Source organism: Calypte anna, chromosome 1 (genome assembly GCF_003957555.1).
Source record: "Calypte anna isolate BGI_N300 chromosome 1, bCalAnn1_v1.p, whole genome shotgun sequence".
In the NCBI taxonomy this organism is placed as follows: domain Eukaryota; kingdom Metazoa; phylum Chordata; class Aves; order Apodiformes; family Trochilidae; genus Calypte; species Calypte anna.
In genome coordinates, this window is record NC_044244.1 from 116,306,322 (window position 1) to 116,324,747 (window position 18,426).

At 34.2% G+C, this 18,426-nt stretch overlaps 1 protein-coding gene across 4 annotated transcripts in view; it reads left to right on the top strand.

Moving 5' to 3' along the window:
- The window catches only part of DMD (dystrophin), a 950,620-nt gene that overhangs the window by 293,241 nt on the left and 638,953 nt on the right, over positions 1 to 18,426 (top strand). For all 4 annotated transcript variants that reach the window (XM_030448312.1, XM_030448319.1, XM_030448327.1 and 1 more), the window contains exons 18-21: positions 3,277 to 3,400; positions 9,406 to 9,493; positions 15,409 to 15,650; positions 16,904 to 17,084. In XM_030448312.1, the coding sequence (XP_030304172.1) occupies positions 3,277 to 3,400; positions 9,406 to 9,493; positions 15,409 to 15,650; positions 16,904 to 17,084 (635 nt within the window). The remainder of the gene's footprint in view (positions 1 to 3,276; positions 3,401 to 9,405; positions 9,494 to 15,408; positions 15,651 to 16,903; positions 17,085 to 18,426) is intronic.

Consider the following 18,426-nt stretch of genomic DNA (forward strand, 5'->3'; position numbering starts at 1 on the left):
TTGTACTCTGCTGGGTATTAGGGTTAGAAATTCCATACAGGGAAAAGCAAGATGCAGCTAAGTTATAAAATTTATTGTGTATTTAATACAGAAAAGGAAGGGAAAGAAAGCTAGAACAAGTAATTTTTTTAACAAGCACATGTGATGATCTAAGCAAGAGATTTTTGAATGGGAATCTGAAATGGACATATGGCTTAGTATGATCCATAAAATCATTTAGGGGGGCACTTCCATGAAACATTGACTGGTATGAATTAAAAATGTAAAGATCTTTGAAACATGCTCTGGAATAAAAAGAGAGTGTATTCGGACATCTGACAAGAGGGCAGTGAGAGTAGGAAAAGATAGTATGTCTCATGTGAAATAGTTGGAAAAATTAAGCCCATCAGTGCTGCTTTAAAATAAATACTCTGTTGCAGGCTGTATTTTTAGGTGGGGACCAAGCTAGCATGCACATTAAAATATTAAAAGGTAATTTTTTAGAGTAATTGTCTTGAGTGGTTTGGTTTTAGTGTCTTCTTTGGATTTATTTTGACAAATTCTACATGCAATCAAATTTATTGGGTCAGAAAGGTTTTATTACATTGCTCTTTTATGTCAAAAGTATTGTCAGATTTAGGAACTATATCGATCCTTTGATTTCAGTCTAGAGTTAATATAGTTTCTAACTAGCTATACTCAGAAAGGAAATGTCCAGTCATTGTAGTGGAATGATTGAATGTTGTGTTCTACTTTTATTTTCTGGTTTTATACAAGCTGACTATGAGACAGAATATATTTTTTTCCCAAGGTAACTGAAAAACGTCTTTATGTTAAGGGTAGTTACGCACTGCAAAAAGCTACTTAGAATGAACTTTCATGTCTTTTAATCCCATTCTGCCTCCTCTCTGGTGCCCTTTTTTGGCCAGGAGGCTTTGTTTGTGGAGGTATATTTATCTCCAGAAGAAACTGCAAGTGACAGAGCAATCTGTTATCTGAGATCAGCTCCGTCAAGATGCTATCTACTGTGGCTAATACTTAGCACCATCTGATGAATCTCAGTGCCCAGAGCTGTGCTCCTGCTTATTTTGTTGTACTATGAAAAACTGCCCCAAATTCTCTTAGTTCTCTTCCAGGGAAGATGTTGCAGAGGCAAAGACTTAGTCCATTTGTTTAAGAAATGAAGAAATGATTGCTGGTAAACATTTTGTTCTGTCAATTTCCAACATATACCAGGCTATTTTTCTAATAGTTGGTTTCTGTGGTCCAAATTTATCTAAGCTTATGTATTCCTTATTATGGACTTTAAGAGTTCTACTTGGTTCTAGACACTGCTTTCGTAGAACTTCACATCAATGATTGTGCTTACATGGGGGAACAGTGACTACATCTTCGATGTAGACACTTTATATTATGTTAGGAAGATCTATGAATTTGTTAGTGTTTGTTGTAATACAGTCCATTAGCTTTTAAAATTGGGTGTTCCCTGCTTTCAGATGTGTTAAACAGTCCTAAGTCATACTTGCAAATACATGCTTTCATCATTTTGCTGAAATCACTGGGGTTAGACATGCAGTTAGTACTTGCAACTTCTTGAATAGACAGTATTCCAGTTTTATGTGGGAATACTGGTTTTCATAGTTTTCTATCTCCTACTCTTAAAATTTCCTGAGAACATTCATGAGAAATGGAGTTAATATATACAGAACAAAGGATAACATTATATTTCAAGAATTGCAATTGATTTTATGTCATGTAGGATCAGAAATAACCTGAGGTAGGAAACTCTTTACTGGCAGTGCAGTTCGATTTCACGGATTAGAATCTGGTACTAGCACAGAATATTCCCAGAATATCTGGGAATTTTCTTTTGTTACCTCTGAGCTTATAATTCTTTATGAAACGAAGATTCCTGCACCCTTCATTACTTCAGTCATATTTTCTCTCCTTAATGGGTATCCAAATAGATTTATTGGTAATTGCTTTATCAACATTATTCCTAAGAGTTTATAATTTGAATAAAGAAAACAGTGTGAGATTCTTCTTTCCTCTGATTTCATTATTTATTGCTCAGCCTCTTGCACCATGTTGTTAAGTGAAGTCACAAAGATCACAGTGGAGAATGAAAAAAGGGAGGCATAATACTAGGTCAGACAAGGAACTCCTGTATTCAGTTTCCATGTCATTTTATATAGATATCTGTGGCACTTGATTTTACCTTAAATCCTTGTATTTTAGTTCTCACATATATGAAGTATTTTGTTAGAAAGCAATTAATTCCTTCGAGGATAGAATTGTCATTCTAATTAATGTTTATTAGTAGGTTTTCTATTGCATGTAAATTAAATTTGTAAATTAAATTATATGTAACTGAAAGATACACCTGATTCTTTTTTTTGTCTTTGTGTTCTATTGCTTTCATTGCATTCCTGCAAAAGAAAAATCAGTTATAAAATAGATGTAAGAACATACAGTGTAATAAAAAATGCAATCAACAATGTGGTTTAGCACACCTGAGAAAGAAAAAGTCTCAAGCCTCTTGTTTTAAAAACTACATTAGATACTGAATTACAGTTCAGTTATTCTGTGCATCAGCAATTTAAAGAGCTGCATGTGCTAACCTTCATTTTGAACTACCACCTTCTGGATAGATAACAAAAATTAAGATCAGCTGATGAGAGAATCAACTCAGAAAAAAAGCTGTACAGTAAAAACTAGTTGAAAATGTATGCAGAGAGCTTGAAATCTTAACTTGCACTTTCTAAAGTTTTATCTCTAGGAAAATTATAATGTAATGTTGGTTAGAAATTACATTTTAAAACAAACTTGGATCAATTTAAAGACTCTTGTCTCATGGTCAGTGTTCTTATTTGAATATCTTATCATCAGCACAAGCTGGGACAAATATTAAAGCTGCATTTGGTGAGCCAGGTAGGCCTTATACCCTCAGCTGAGCAAACATGACTTGTGATAAACTCTCACTGTGAGAGCCACTTGTTTAATGTCTTCCAGCAACATCAGCTTGTAAAATTAGAATTGTTATTGCGAAAGTTGTTGCATCTGTTCAGCTGTCAAATCACAATCTTAAAAATGACAAAGTGTTTCTATGCTTCCAAAATTTCGAATGAATAGTTTCATGAGATAGCTAATGGAATTTGGGGGGTTTAAAACTGTCTTTTGCTGAGAGAAATTGCTTATTCATGTGTTTAAAGAACCAGCTAACCACATTTACCATCAATACTATTTTCAAAAACTTTGTGTAACTAAAATATCTTGATGCACTTCTCTGTCTTTTAGGTTTGACTCGGATACAACAGAGCTCCATAGCTGGATGACACGTTCAGAAGCAGTGCTTCAGAGTCCTGAGTTTGCAATGTATCGAAAAGAAGGCAATCTCTCAGATCTCAGAGAAAGAATCAATGTAAGAGAAAGTACTTGTATGTATGTGTTTGTATGAGCTTGTCAAAATGCTTTCAAAGTCCGAGTTCAAACGCTGACTGACAAGCATTGATTGTCCGCCTGTACATGACAAATTTAGAATTGTTCATTATTTCTATAGATAGCAATTTTGGTGCCAAAATCAGAAACAGAATCTGTCTGAAGACAGATCTTTTTTACTCATATTCATATTTAATGAAGATGTTCTAGATTAATGAAAGTCTTACATAAAGATGGATCAAAGCAAATAAATCATTTCTCAAATATACACAATCAGTCCGTACTAACAACTACATTAGACATTTTCAACATTGAATGTGCATATATTGAAGGATATGAAAAGTGTAATCTTTTAGCTAGAGAAAATCTGTATCTGCTTATTTTTACAGTGCAGTAAAATATATAAAATGACCACTCCTCTTCTCACCCTTTTCTCCCCTTTTCCCATGTTTTGTTTTTCTGACCGGTTTTGGGGTTTTTTTTTGCTGTTGTTGGGGGGTTTTTTTGTTTGATTGGTTGGTTGCTTTTGAGGGTTTTTTTTTTTTTTTTTTAACCCTCTTGTAGTACCATGACTGATTCAAAACCTGTTCTTTTCTACTTGCAGCAAAACAAATGATTCTCCACTGCTTGAGGAGCAGCCATGTTTGTTACATGTTTTGCATACCAAATTTAGTCCTATTACAAAATCTCTTTCATATTTAATTTTTACAGGTAGATACAAAAATGCCTGTCTTTTCTGAGTAAGAAAAAGGGGAGTTCTCTGTTATAATTAGCTCTTATAATACCATCTGATCAAGAAACATCAGTAAAATACAGGGTCATGTCTCCTAGTTACTCTTTTGAAGTTAGTTTTGCTTCCCTTTTTTCTTACAGTCTGCTTTTCCATCATAACTGACCTATGATAAGTTTGAGGAACACTGAATTTTGTTGCTGCAGATGTACATTTTAAAATTTCTTGTTTAATATTTTTCTTGCAATAACTTTAATGTAATTGTTATCGTGACAATGATATTAATGTGAACATCTATTAGATTATAACATGCTGAATTTAGTCCATGGCACAACTTCACATTATGTAGAATATACATAAAAGAAACAATATACAAAATAAATTAAATACAAAGAGAAGATTCTGTACTGGGCTAATAGAATTTACCTAATATAAAACCAGATATACAGTTAGTTTTCCAAATGCTTCAATCTTCATGGTAGGTAAACTTAAAGGTTATCTCCCCTACATATAATCCCATTTTTAAGAACAATTAAGTAACAATTAAGAACAATTTTAAGTAACAATTACAAGGATGGCTAATTAGCTTATCTTTGCATACATATTACATTGGTAAATGAGCAGTGGTAGGTGAACCTCAAACCCTCCTCTGGTACTTGCTTGAGTTCCCAACAGTTCTTGCCTTGCCTTTGTTGCGGCTGAAGAAGAATAGTGGGGCTAGGGTGGCCACTAGTTACAACATATGTTCAGATCTCATTTAGGTTGGTGGAACGTTACATAATACTGGAGTGAGAGGGAGAGAGGAAAATTTTTTAATTTAAAACATTGCAAATAGCAGGCGATACTCAGAGGTTTCTCTGACTTCCTGGGAAATTGAGTTAACTGGTAAAGAAACCAATTTCCAGATTCTCTACTAAAAAGTAGCACAGAAAAAAAAGATCTGCTTTGTGTCAAGAGGAGACTGAAATAAGCAAGTGACTCTAAATAGAATAAGAGAAATTAGCATGTATCCTTCATTAATACTGGAAATATTTTTAAAGTCAAAGACTGTTTTTGATTTTATAGAGTATCACTGCTTTTGAAGTTAACATTTTCTTGAGAAAGTAGAGTTACATGTAGAAGTTTCTAGATGTTTTAAGAGAGAGTCTCTTTTTATGTATTAATTTGATAGACAGAACTGAAAGATTGCATTGACAAGTACTACACATATTTGGGTTTGAACAGCTTTTTACACACTTTTCAAAAAAAACCAAAACACTTAGGTATTTAAAATTATAGGTTTAAAGCTTGTCTTGATCTGTCTTTTTCTTTTCTGGTCTCTGTCTCCACCTATAAAAGTAGTAGCCAAAACAGGAAGTACTGTCCACTTCGTTGATTTGAGCAGTTTCATTGTTGTTTGTTAACACTTTTCGTTTCTAATTCTCTGAAAATTAGCCTCATATCAATGGAAAATAAGATACTGTGGCTTTCAATATGCTATATTCTCTTATAAAGTTTTAGATGTATAAAAGCAAGATGAAATGCCAAAAACGAAAACACATGTTACCCTAATTAAAAAAAGATTGTACTGGACTGGCATAAGTAGTTATACCCCAGTGTTGCACTTATGTGTGCATGCATGGGCCCACGCATGTGCATGCTGAAGTCCCATCTTGTCCTTACTGGTTATCATTTAGTTTTCTGTCTATATGACAATATATATATTGGTATAGCACAGGACACCTGTGCTTGGACGATGTCAGCCCTAGCATTTGTTGCCTGCCATGGTAAGTGCATGGTAAGGGCCTTTTCCTAATGACTTTATTTTCTGCTATTCTTTTGAGGACAGGCTACTAGTTGGATGATTTATTTTTTTTTTCTTGTTGTAACAGCTTGCTTCTGCTCAGCGTTTTTCTTGGGTGAGGGGTCACTTCCATATGATATAGTGGAAGTGCATCTGCTGTATGATAGAGGGATGCAGGCTTCAGAAATGACAGCCACAAGGAAAGCTCTTTTGCCATCACTGATGATTCATCAAGTTCAAAAGCCTGCTCCCATGCCAGCTCAGAGGATGCCTGGGGGAGACGGGGCCATCGTTTTTGCTAAGCCAGCTGCTCTTCAGATAACTGGCAGGAAATTAGACTTTGGCAGATCTATTATGTAGCTTGAATACACTAGATGTGCACAAAAAGTCCATTCCTGTGTCTGGGGAGAAGCAGAAATATTTATGACCCTTCCCTCCTACAAAAGAAAGGTATTTGCCTTAGCTGGCCAGAGAGACTGGATGCCACAAGTGTAGAAGTAGTATTGTGGAACAGCCATACTAGTTCTAAATAATGAAGACATGCAAACAATAATGCTGTAAACATCATGGTGCTCCATCACACTCTTAACATTTTCCAGCTAGTACATATCATTTACTAAAAACAAACATAACAGTGACTCTGGATTCTCTTGCTTTTCTTAAAAAAAAAGCCATAAAGAGCTTTCAGTATTTCAAGTATTTCAAGGTTCAGGTGCAAAAGATTAAAACTTGCTAGATAGAAAATCCTGCTTAATAATAAAACAGATTAGAGATTATACATCAATAAACCAAGAATAAACTCCTTGGAAAGAGGTTTGGTTAGCCAAGAGAAAGCACCTAGATTTTCAGAATCAAAGGTAAACATACAAGGAACAGGTGTAAGGGAAAATGTCATATATCCTAGATAATTAAATTTGTTCTCTTGGCATTCTCGAAAGCCCCATTCTGGTTTGTTTGGTTTGTTTTACTGACCTTTTTCAGACATGCTTTGTTGGGCCTGGATATTTGAAAGATGAATCACTGTCAGAGCTGCTGATGATAATGTGGCTATCTCCTGCCCTTGGGGGTAATTGCTCAGAGTCACAGGAGGTCAGGGATTACTGCACCCATGCATCCTTTCGCAGAGCTCTCAAATTACAGTGTTGATTCGGTAGGAGTAACATCCGAATTACTCTGAGCACCAGTGTTTTCTAGGTGATGAAGTCTTTAACTACCAGCTAAAATCTTGGGGTCAAATAAAATGCCCAGTGCTGTGAAAATAGTCTCTTCACCTTCGACTGCCATTAAACTAAAAATGAATTTTCAGTGTTACTCAATCACTTAAAACTAAGCTCTCATGTGTTTGCATTGCCTGGTAAATGATAGTCCGAAAGAGAATTAATCCCTGATTGGATAAGAATCTGTGAAGGTAACTTTATTTTTCTCATATTGGTGTACCTTTTCTGAGAAATATTTCATAGAAAGCAAAAAGAAAAAAGAAAACTTCTATATTTGAAACATTGTGTATTGACTTTGCAGCTACAACTTTTCTTAAAAAAAGAAAAATAAAATTTGAATACAGAGAGTCTAAGAGCTTGAATATAAGAGCATAAACCTGTTCAAATTTATCCAGGCATACTTAAGTCATAAATGAATGAGAATCTAGAGTCTCACACCTTTGAGTAAGAGAAAATATGAACAAAACAGAGTCACATAGATAACTAAAAGGTATGGCAAGACTCCTACTCCGTTTCTGTACAACTTGCTTATGCTACTGGAAATTCTTTTTGAGAGGGGCTTAAAAATCCAAGACAGACTTGGCAGGTTCAGCATACAATGGCAGTGTGTACAGAGTGATGAGAGGGCTATGTGATTATCACTGTAAAGTAACCATGGTGAGCAACAGGGCAGTCTTTTCTCCTTTGGTTAACACTGAGCTTTTTGTGTGTAGGCACATGTCTTCCTGTAAGTGGTGTTGGACCTTCACTTTTATGTGTTTGTTACTCAAAGTTACAGAAAGTTTTATATGTACCAAATATTCATATTTATTTTTAAAAGCTGTGCATATAGTGCTTATATTTTCTCCTAGAACCTGTAAAGGTTAATCTTTCAGGATAGAGGTGGACATTTATCTACATTTTTCTGGACACAGTGTCTTACTAGAGACTGAAGTGTTTACTGCCGCAGGCTTCAATGTCATATAATTTTCAAGAATATTTCAAACAGCTAATTTTTGGTATATTTTAGGGGCTTGTGACTCATTTGTGCTCACTGCAGTTGCACTCGTGATGACTACACATCTGGCATTACAGACAGAGTAAAATTATTTTCAGTATATTTTAGTGGGTTTATGAGTTGTTTGAGTTCTGTTTAGTTAGACTCATGCTAATTATACCTGGCATTTTAGGCAGAGCTTTATTAAGTCCACAAGAAATTTTGAAACTCTGCAGAGAATTCATAGACATGTTTTTAAACTTTGGAAAATCATTTCAATTGTGGGTAGAATGGTAGAGACAACTTTATTGAGCTAAAAAAATAAAAAATGCCATAGTCTAATTCATTGAGGTTAAACTTCATAATCTTTCAGTGATCAAATGCTGCTTCTTTGTGCTTCTAAATTTAGAAGCTTCTAAATTACTCCTAAATTATACAATCATATTAGTTTAAGTCAATGGAATTATTTAATGATATTGATGGTGATACAGCATCAAGGATCTGGCAGATCTAAAATTACTTTTCTTTCCATCTATGTTGTTATCAACTCAAAATGAAAGGTGAAACTTAGATTCCTACTATATCCTGAAACTTGAGCAGATAGACTTTAACAGCCATTACCAGGTAGCCTGAGTGCTAACCTGAACAATAGTGAGAAATTCTTGGGTGTAGAAAAAGGTGGATAGAGGGTATTAGTTACTATGTTAATTCTCATTCTTAATTATTAGCTCAGGTATGGATGTCTGCTATGTATATTTATATGCCTGTTAGATACCTAGCTTAGTATGCATTTTACAGCATTTTTTTTGTCATGAAAAGAGTAAAGTAAGCAATCAAATTATCTATAGGCTCAGTACATAGCGTGTTACAAAACCCTGTGATACGGTTTGGTTAGCATGTTCATTCTTACTGTTATCACAAGGAGCTGCATGAGAAATGAGCAAATCTATTCCTCCATGGATAAACTTAGTTTAACATATATTTTTATTCTGAAAAATTGGGCTTTGAATAGCTCTTAATTTGTACATCTTTTATTTGTAAGATACTGGCGTGTATCATTTGTCAACTCTGTTTTTTGCTAATTTTCAGTTTATGTATTTGACTGTGTGACTGACTGCCTTCCTGATGGTATCTGGTATTTCCTGCTTTCATTGCAAATCTTGAGGCTGTCAGGACTGATAGGTGAATTGGTCTCAAGAAATCAGAAGACATCCCCGAGATTAATTGCTTTCTTCTTAAAAATCCCTCTTCTGAAACACTCACCTTTCCTGTCGTGCTGCAGGCCATCCAGCGGGAAAAGCCTGAGAAGTACAGAAAACTGCAAGATGCCAGCAGATCAGCTGAGGCCCTGGTGGAACAGATGGTGAATGGTAATTACATGGGAGTTGATTTAGATAATCTTCTTAGGGATTTGATAAAGGCACAGGTTCATATTTATCACAAGAATTATACTAGCAAATACTATCTAAATGGAAGAGTAAAATAATATTACCTTAAATTTCTTTTATTGTTTCTGAACGTTACATCTGTTAATTAGAAAAGAGAAAAAATGTTGCAACTTTAGTATCAGGAAAAGAATGTGTGTAAAATGTGCTCATAGTAATGAGCTGTGTATTAACAATCTGTTCTGTGCAGAGACTTAAGCTGTAATCTTATTTTCTGAGTATGCCAAGCTTTTGAAGGTGCATTAACTCATCTGAGTTAGAAAGCTTTGATGGCATTACTCTAAACAGTATGAAAAACATGCCTTTTCACTTAAAATATAAATGTATTTTTGTAATGTACATATTGCTGTAATGTTTTGTATCGTAGAGTTTGTATGTAGAGTTTTGAAAGTGATATTAGGCATTCAGTTTTTCAAAATAATAAATGTCACAACTTACACAGCTCTTAAAAAAATTAATTGTATAGTAATTATTTTGCAGGGATTTTTCAAAGAATTATTCTGTTATGCCATTCTTTTGTACTATTAGATATGTCTTCCAAATGATTATGATCTAATGCAATTACAATTAATGGGATCATCTCTAAATTGAACTCAACTGAAGTTATGTAGAAAAGTAACTCAACTTTAAACCTTCATCTCAAACTGTAGTAAACTTCTGCAGCTTTATATTTTCCACAGTCATTCAACTAAATAGTTTTAGTCTTTCTGTGGATTGTGGCAATTAATTTGACATGCAGTCTTCATCTCTGGTTGTTTGGGTTTTTTTGTTCTGCAAGAGGAAAGGATACAGAATAGGAAAATCTTGCAGAATCTCCAAAATAAAGCATAACAACTGTGCCTATATACATTCCTCTCCTAATTCTGGAATGATTTTCCATAAAATTGAAAGGAACTGGAATTCATGAACCTTTGTGGATTTATGGGAAACAGTTTAACATCTAGTGGAAGGACGATGTATTATTTTTTCTTGAATTAAAAACCTCTTTATCACAATTCAAAAGTCACGGATGATGATGATGATCCCATCTTTTCCTGTGTAGTATTTTCTTCAGGGAATCCAGCCAGTGATAAAATTGATGATTGTCATGCACTTCCAGTGTAATTTGTAATTAGAAGACTACGCAAGGCAAACAGATTTAAGGCACAGATCAGTTGTGAAGTCAAGTGATGACAATTTTAACTGCACTGTTTGGTTTGTTTTTTTTTTTTATTTATTTATTGTGTATCAATTACATCTGGACTAAGAATGGTTAGACTTTTAAGGTTCCAGTTATGCTATTACAACATTCTTGGCTTCTTATGTATAAGATGTTCCCCCTCTTTGCCTGTAAACAGGATTCTTAGTGTAACAGATGAAGAGCATAAAAAGGTGAAGATTTCTGGTGGATTATAGGAGGGTTTAGAAAAGTGACAGATTTCATTGTTGTATTATTTGTATTTCTTTTCTTACTTTTATTTTTACTGTGATTCAAGATGGAATAAGTAAACAATAGGGTTTATATTCTAGAGAGAATTAGATTAGTTTATTTAGAGTTTCATTTATTTGTTCCTTAACACAGAAGAAAATATTCTGAGGAAGTGTATTCATTCTTGTCTTACATAAATGCCTTCAGCCATTGTCAGCAGAAGTGTTTTGCATTAGAAAGAAATTACATCTCACACAGTGCAGCTATTCCTGTGTTTATAAGCAGTGTGTCTGGATTTTACCATTTGTAGGATTTTTGCCATCGTAGGGGAAATGATTCTTGATGTTGGTGGACAATTCTTTACTGCACCACGCATCTTCTACATGGGCCATGGTCATAGAATAGGCTGGGTTGGAAGGGACCTCAGAGATCATCGAGTCCAACCCTTGATCAGCTACCGCCACAGTCACTAGACCATGGCACTGAGTGCCATATCGAGTCGCTTTTTAAATGTCGTCTTCTCCTTGCCAATACTTTAAAGAAGCCTGATGATTACAGTCAATGAAAACTTACATCTTCCATTTACCAGTGTATCTAGGAAAAAAATTCTGGTCTATTTTTGTTTTCTAAATTCTGTTCTAAAATAGACTAATAAATCCATTGATGTATGGATGGAGCAGTTCAGCTGTTTGAGTGGACTCTTGACTATTATAGTAGTTTAATATAAAATAAAAACGGGACATCAAAATGGATACTCAGAGATTTTTCATAGTATTAAAGTGAATACAAATAAATTTGTTGTCATAAAACACATAAATGTTAAGTGCTGCTGTTCTGTGGAAGTAGTATATTATCTCGTGAGTTACCATTTCCCATATGCTTAAGAGTGAAAAGCTATAGAAACACAGATCATTTCACATTTTTCCATCATAAAACCTTAGCAAATGATGAATTCATTTAGTAAGTTATACTTCATATTAAGTGGCAATTGCAAAGTACTTACATGCAAGGTGCTGCACAATTAAAAATATTCAGACACAATTCATTATGCGCAGTACATGAGGTAATAAAATAAATGGATGCACTTCAGATAATGATCTGATTCCTCTGAGTACAGTATATTTATTCACTGATTATATCAGAAGCTTTTAGAATATGAAACATGAAAATATTATGAACTTTTATTCTTAAAATAATATTGATTTACCAGACAATGGATTTAATATTGTTTCTTCACCTGCTTTTTAACTTCTGGGATGTTTTACTGCCACGAATGAAGCAGAGTAAGGGCATTGATATTAACATCCTGAATAAAAGCTGCTAGTTGCTAAAGTCACTACAGATAATGAAGACAACAGTACTTATCGTGGAAGGTTTAAATTGATTTTCACCAGTGTAATGAGAAAATAGAACCATTAAAACTATGCTCTCTTTACCTAGTAATTATTAATTTGTCATTTTGAAGACTAGCTTTCTTCTAAATAAGCCAAAATTTTGACAAATTCGACCAAATTATTTCAATGGCAAGTAATGGCTATTTTCTGGCATTCTTCTGGAGATTAGAAACCCATATCTGATAGACAATTTCACGTTGCCTGAGCAAACTTTGAGCTAAGAGAATTTTAAAAACACATTTTATGGAGATTTTCAGATGAAAATCCTGGATGTTGTGTTGTTATTTTCCTGGATATTGTGTTGTCCAATGGAGTTGCACCTCTGCAACCTTTCACCAAACATGGCTCTGCACACTCCAGTATTGTGCTCTCCAGTTCAGTTACATCTAGAGCAAAAACATTTCTTTGTTCATCTGTGCATTTGTGGAATCACATTTAGGCTAATAGTTTATATACTAGAATTAAAGAATTAAATACTAGAATTAAATAAAATGGAATGATAGTGGGTATTTTCACTTATTTTAATGTTCTGTTAAGAGGCATGTATGAGTGAAAAGAAGAAAAGAGGATCTGATGGATCTAGATTGTCATCTGAAACAGTCCACTCTGAATCCCTGAAGAAAATATTACAGTAAAGAGTGTTATTATGCACAGAGAATCTATGAGTGCACTTCCCCTGGTAACCATAATCTTGCCTAAAGGTACTTTGGAGACTGTGGCAGTTGCAAAGAGAGGAAAGTAAGAATAAATAAAAGTGATATTTTTATATCTACTCTGCCAAACTCATAGGCAATGTCTTCCAGGTTCAGAGGTTCACTGAATGCAGCAGCAAATATATTTGGTGCCTATTATGAGTATACAGCACTTTTATAACCAAAGCCAAAGCAGGACTGAAGAAATTATTGAAATACAACATACTTAAAGGCTCATCTTCAATATTATATTTGTTCTTGCTATTGAATTAAGTGTCTGGCTCCCTGGTCATCTTTGATTGTTGTTTAGGCATGCAATGCCATTTAGGTTTATTCTGTCTCTTCACATATTACTATGTGTTCATTGGACATGACACTTTTATAAAATGTCGTCGTTTATACCATATCTCCAGATGCAAACATACACGCACAAAACAACCAGATCACTCTTGGATTTTATTGAGATGTGTCAAAATGCTGTTTACCTCTTTATGCTTTAAAGTTCATTTTATATTCTTGCTCAGCCTTAAAACTATGTCATCCAGTTTCCAGAGTACAACTGTATATCTGTAGCTGCTCCAACCCACCAGAGTTGTCATTATCTCCCAGTCATCCTGAGCTTCCTATCTTTCTAATTTTTTTGCTTTTACTTTTTGAAATCATGTACAATTTGCTTGGCTAGGGCAACATCCTAGGTAACTGCTATCAGGTACTGCACAGCCTGTTTCCAAGTGGACTGTTTCCAAAGAACTCTGAATGGAATAGCCCTGAGCTGAATCCAGAACAGGATTTGCCAAAAGAACAGACATGAACCCAGATCATCATTTACTGTGGTTTACCATATAGCATGCATTATAGTAATTCCTTAGAAAAAAAATTATTATAAATTTCCAATATTTTTTTTTTTATATAAGGCATTTATGTAGAATTAGGGTTCCATTTCCTTTGCTCTGCCTTTAAAAACTGCACATAAACTTTACTATTTTAAATCTCTGATAAAGAAATTTTCATGTAGATTGAGAGAATAGGTTGCAAATAAGATAAACTGTTTTGATAGTGTATCAAAAATCATGGAAATATAGCACAGAAGGCTTTTGTCTCATTTGCTTTTAAACTTGTTTTTAAGAAGTAGAAAGCACCCTTACATTGTTTTGCTAAAAACATAGCTTCTGTATTACTGATTAACTAGTTTATGACTAAGTAACGATGATACTAAAATGTTCTAATGCATATAGCATTACTTAATGGATTGAGAAGCTTATTAATTTCGAAATCAGTATCAATCCAGCCATGAAGTTTAGAGATTATATATCAACATCCCCTGAAAAATGAGATGCTTATGTTAGTACTTTAAGCTGAACCTGACTTCAGATGTCATAATAATTATAAATTATGTTTTTGTCAGACCCTTTGTTTGTATTTTATATGCATTGCCTTACATAAATAGAGTTCTTTTACCTTTAAATAGTTCTAAACAATTGTCTTGTCTCTAGTAATTGAAGTCAGTTGCCTTTTATGAGCTTGAATTTTGGCATGATTATTGAACAATAGACAGAAATAGGTGAACTATATCAAAGAAACCAAGCACTGTCTGAAAATAGCAATAGAGATGTGTAACCTATGGTTTCTTGTCTCTCATTCTTTGCTAAATGTCTCGTGGTGATCCCAGTTAGACACACTGGTCTAGATGTGTGGACTGGTCTAGATGGCGGTTTGAACAGATGATATGTTTATTCCTCCAGGCTTATGATATTTCTAAAGTAACATGGAATAGAAAATGTAAGGATTTAGATTATCAGAAGCATCAAAATAACTGCATCATATGTTCCCATTAATTTAAATAGGTCTTTTTATGACAAGAAAAAAAAACCCAAACCAAAAAATAATAAGAAAACCAACCAAAAAACCCAAAAACAAATACAAAAGGAAGCAAACGAACAAAAAAATGTGGAATAGCAACAGTCTTGAATCTTAAAATCTAATTAAAGTCCAGCCGCAGTTTTCAAAATCCAGCTGTCAAGTATTTTGTTATTTCTTACAGCAGTTTTAATTAGCCTTATGTATTGTCTCTCTACTTCCTGTTTTATTCCCATTCTTGTACTTTAATACACTTTATAATTCATTCCCATAGCAACCAAAGTATCCTGGCAGCAACTTAAAATATTTTCCAAATTCTTTCTCCACTAATTTGTAACATCTGCATGTTCAGGAATCTTATTTGATGATAAATCATTAAGTGGATTTATAAGCTCTCAAACACAGAAATGGAATTTTAATTTTTTTTTCCATTTCTTTGTGATTTATTTATCTTTGTGTGTTGAACTTTTTCACTTGTTTTCTTTCTAGAGGGTCTGAATGCTGACAACATCAGACAAGCCTCAGAGCAGCTGAAGAGCCGCTGGATTGAGTTCTGTCAGTTGCTGAGTGAAAGACTGGCATGGCTGGAGTACCAAAATAACATCATTGACTTCTACTCCCAGCTGCAGCAACTGGAGCAGACAGCAATTACTGCAGAAAACTGGCTGAAGGCACAACCCACACCAGCAACAGATCCTGCTACAGTAAAAGCTCAGTTGGAAAAATGCAAGGTTAGAGATTCTTCTCTAGGTTTTTTTATATCTTGCTTCATAGGTTTCAATATAACATTGGAAAATTAACTCCTTATCTTTCCAAGGTAATTATTGAATATATTCAAGGAAAGGAAAGAACATTAAAGAAATAAAGAGGCAATAGAACCTAGCATCTGGGTATTTAAAACTCCTCCCCAAATATTTAGCTAAGATATCTAAAAATACCTTAGTAATCTGTTGTCTTTTGTTGTTTATCACCCGTGCCATAAAGATCTGGACCAGAAAATTATCTTCATGGTCAAGCCCAACTTCTTCCCTATCAGACCACTTAGCTTGTCATATACTTTGCATGTTGATGTAGTTAAATAGGGAAATATTCTTTTGTCATCATATGAAAGAATAACAATATTTGTACAAAAAAGTCAAAGCAATTAAGTTATTATTCTCTCTAAATGTTTTCATTTGTATGCTACACCATCACAGAATTTGTTTATCTCTCTTACTGTAGGCAGCCCTGTGGGTGGAGATTACTTACAAGCTAATATTATTTGATAGGAATCTATTGAGGCTTAATAATGAATTGTAAGTTGCACGACGTACTTGTGGAAGTTTGACTTTATGAAGTCTGGTTCCAGAAACTCTGAAACTGAAAACAATGTTTGAAACTCAAATTTAGATCTATGCTATTACATTTGTTTTCAGGTCTTTCCCAGCTGGCATTGTGCTTATAGGGTTTCTCTGCTTTCTTGCAGAAAGCTTTACTGGAAGTAGTTTTTCTATGAACTGTATATTTAGCTTACTTTCCTTTCTTTTTATGCAGTAGTTGCAAATATCACAGTGTATACAAGGTCTCCTGGAGGTAGAAGAGCACAACCCCAATCTGTGATGTATTACTGCGGGTCTGCTAGACATCACTGTGCATCTTCTCCTATCCTTTTCTGAGGAGAGGAGCTTTTATCTTCCCTGTTATGTGTGAAAAGGATGGTCCTTGGCCATGGAATTTTAATATACAATCTTGTTGTCTTTGAGCATTACCTTATTAACATGATAATGTAAAAGTGGCTTTAAACAATGGTTAGAGCATTATACTGGGAGTAGAAGTCATGATTTGTGAGAGAAGATTAAAAATGTTGAATTTGTTCTTATTCAGACTGATATAGTTGGAAGCAAAACAACTGTGTAATGTGTATTGAAATACTGGTGATTTCACTGCACTAGTGATTTAATTTGTTGGACAGCTTTATCTTGATTTTTTTTGTTTAAACATGCAGGACGAAATTATCCGAATGTCAACCCTTCAGCCTCAAATTGAACGGCTAAAGGCTCAAAGTCAAGCACTGAAAGAGAAAGAACAAAGGCCACTGTTTCTGGATGCTGACCTTGCTGCTTTTACCAGCCATTTCAAACAAATACTTGCTGATATGCAGGCCAGAGAAAAGCAGCTACAGACCAGTAAGTGTTTGACAAGAAGTCAATCTGCCTGACTAGCATACAAAGAACAGGTGTACCTATTTTATTTTCCTGCTTTTGTATTTGCTTCTGTCACCCTGAACCAGGAGGAAAATTTAGGCAGTCTATTTTGCAGCTGTATTATTCTTTCAGAAATTTCAGTTCATTATACATTTTATATGAATAGGAAAACAAGGGACACTGTTAAGAAGCAAAGGTTACACTCAGGGTAGTTCTACCATTTCCTTCTTAGTAAGTTTATGGACAGAATGAGTGATATTTTTTGTCTTTGTTTAATTGTTATGAGACTATCAGTAGAGAGAAAGTTTAGATGCAGGAGTGAATCTTATCTAGTTTTTCATATAATAGAAAATTTACTCCATAAAGCTCATCAAAGAGATTAGCTACTTCAAGGTATCTAGTTTTTCATCGTCTGGTGAACTTTTCTAGTTTTGCAACACAGAATACATGACTCCTAGTTGTAACATTATTTATAATATTTGTAATAAAATGCATTTCTCAAATGGGGGAAAATGTTATACCAAAATTGAAAGTCGACTTTGTTCCATATTAAAGATATATAGCTTGTCAGCGTCTACTCTACACTTTTTGTATTTGACAATAAAATTAAAATATACTATCAGATAAAAATATAAATTTAATTTTTCTCAGCAAAAACATAATTTTTGCCTTAAGCCAATATCTGCAAGTGACTGTACTGTTTTGGAGTCAGACATAGTGCTAGCACATTCTAGTGGATCTTTCTAGTATTCCTCCTAAATTCTTTCCATGTAGAAGTTTGTCATGATTGCATTTTTAAAGATGTATTTTTTTTTTCAACAACACTGCTTTATTGTGCTGCTTTGGTTACTTTCCACATGCACACACACACAAACTGAAGAGGTGATGTTGCACAGGAGAAATGAAGAAATAAAGTGTAAATGTTCCATAGAACATGATGAAACAAGGAGACATAGGAATTTAATATCAAGGAGTGTAAAGTTTATTCATGACTCTGAAGTCTGACCATACGATGGATAAGCTTTTAAAGCTTTTAATGTCACACTGGTTTATATGTTGAATTCAGGTGCCATTACATCAACAGGCAGATGTGGTAAATGCTAGTTTGTCTGTCATTTTTCCTATATATCCAGTTTTATGTAATTGCTGGTTTTGCCTTACCTAATTTTATTATAACAAGACTATGTGAAGTAACTACTTGGTTAGTCCAATAAAATAACTAGTGCTCATTGCCTGAACTATAATGCCACCAAGCTGGGACTTTGGTAAAGTTTGCCCTGGTTGTAGGTGTTCCTTCCCATTCCCATGCTGCAGTACATGCCTC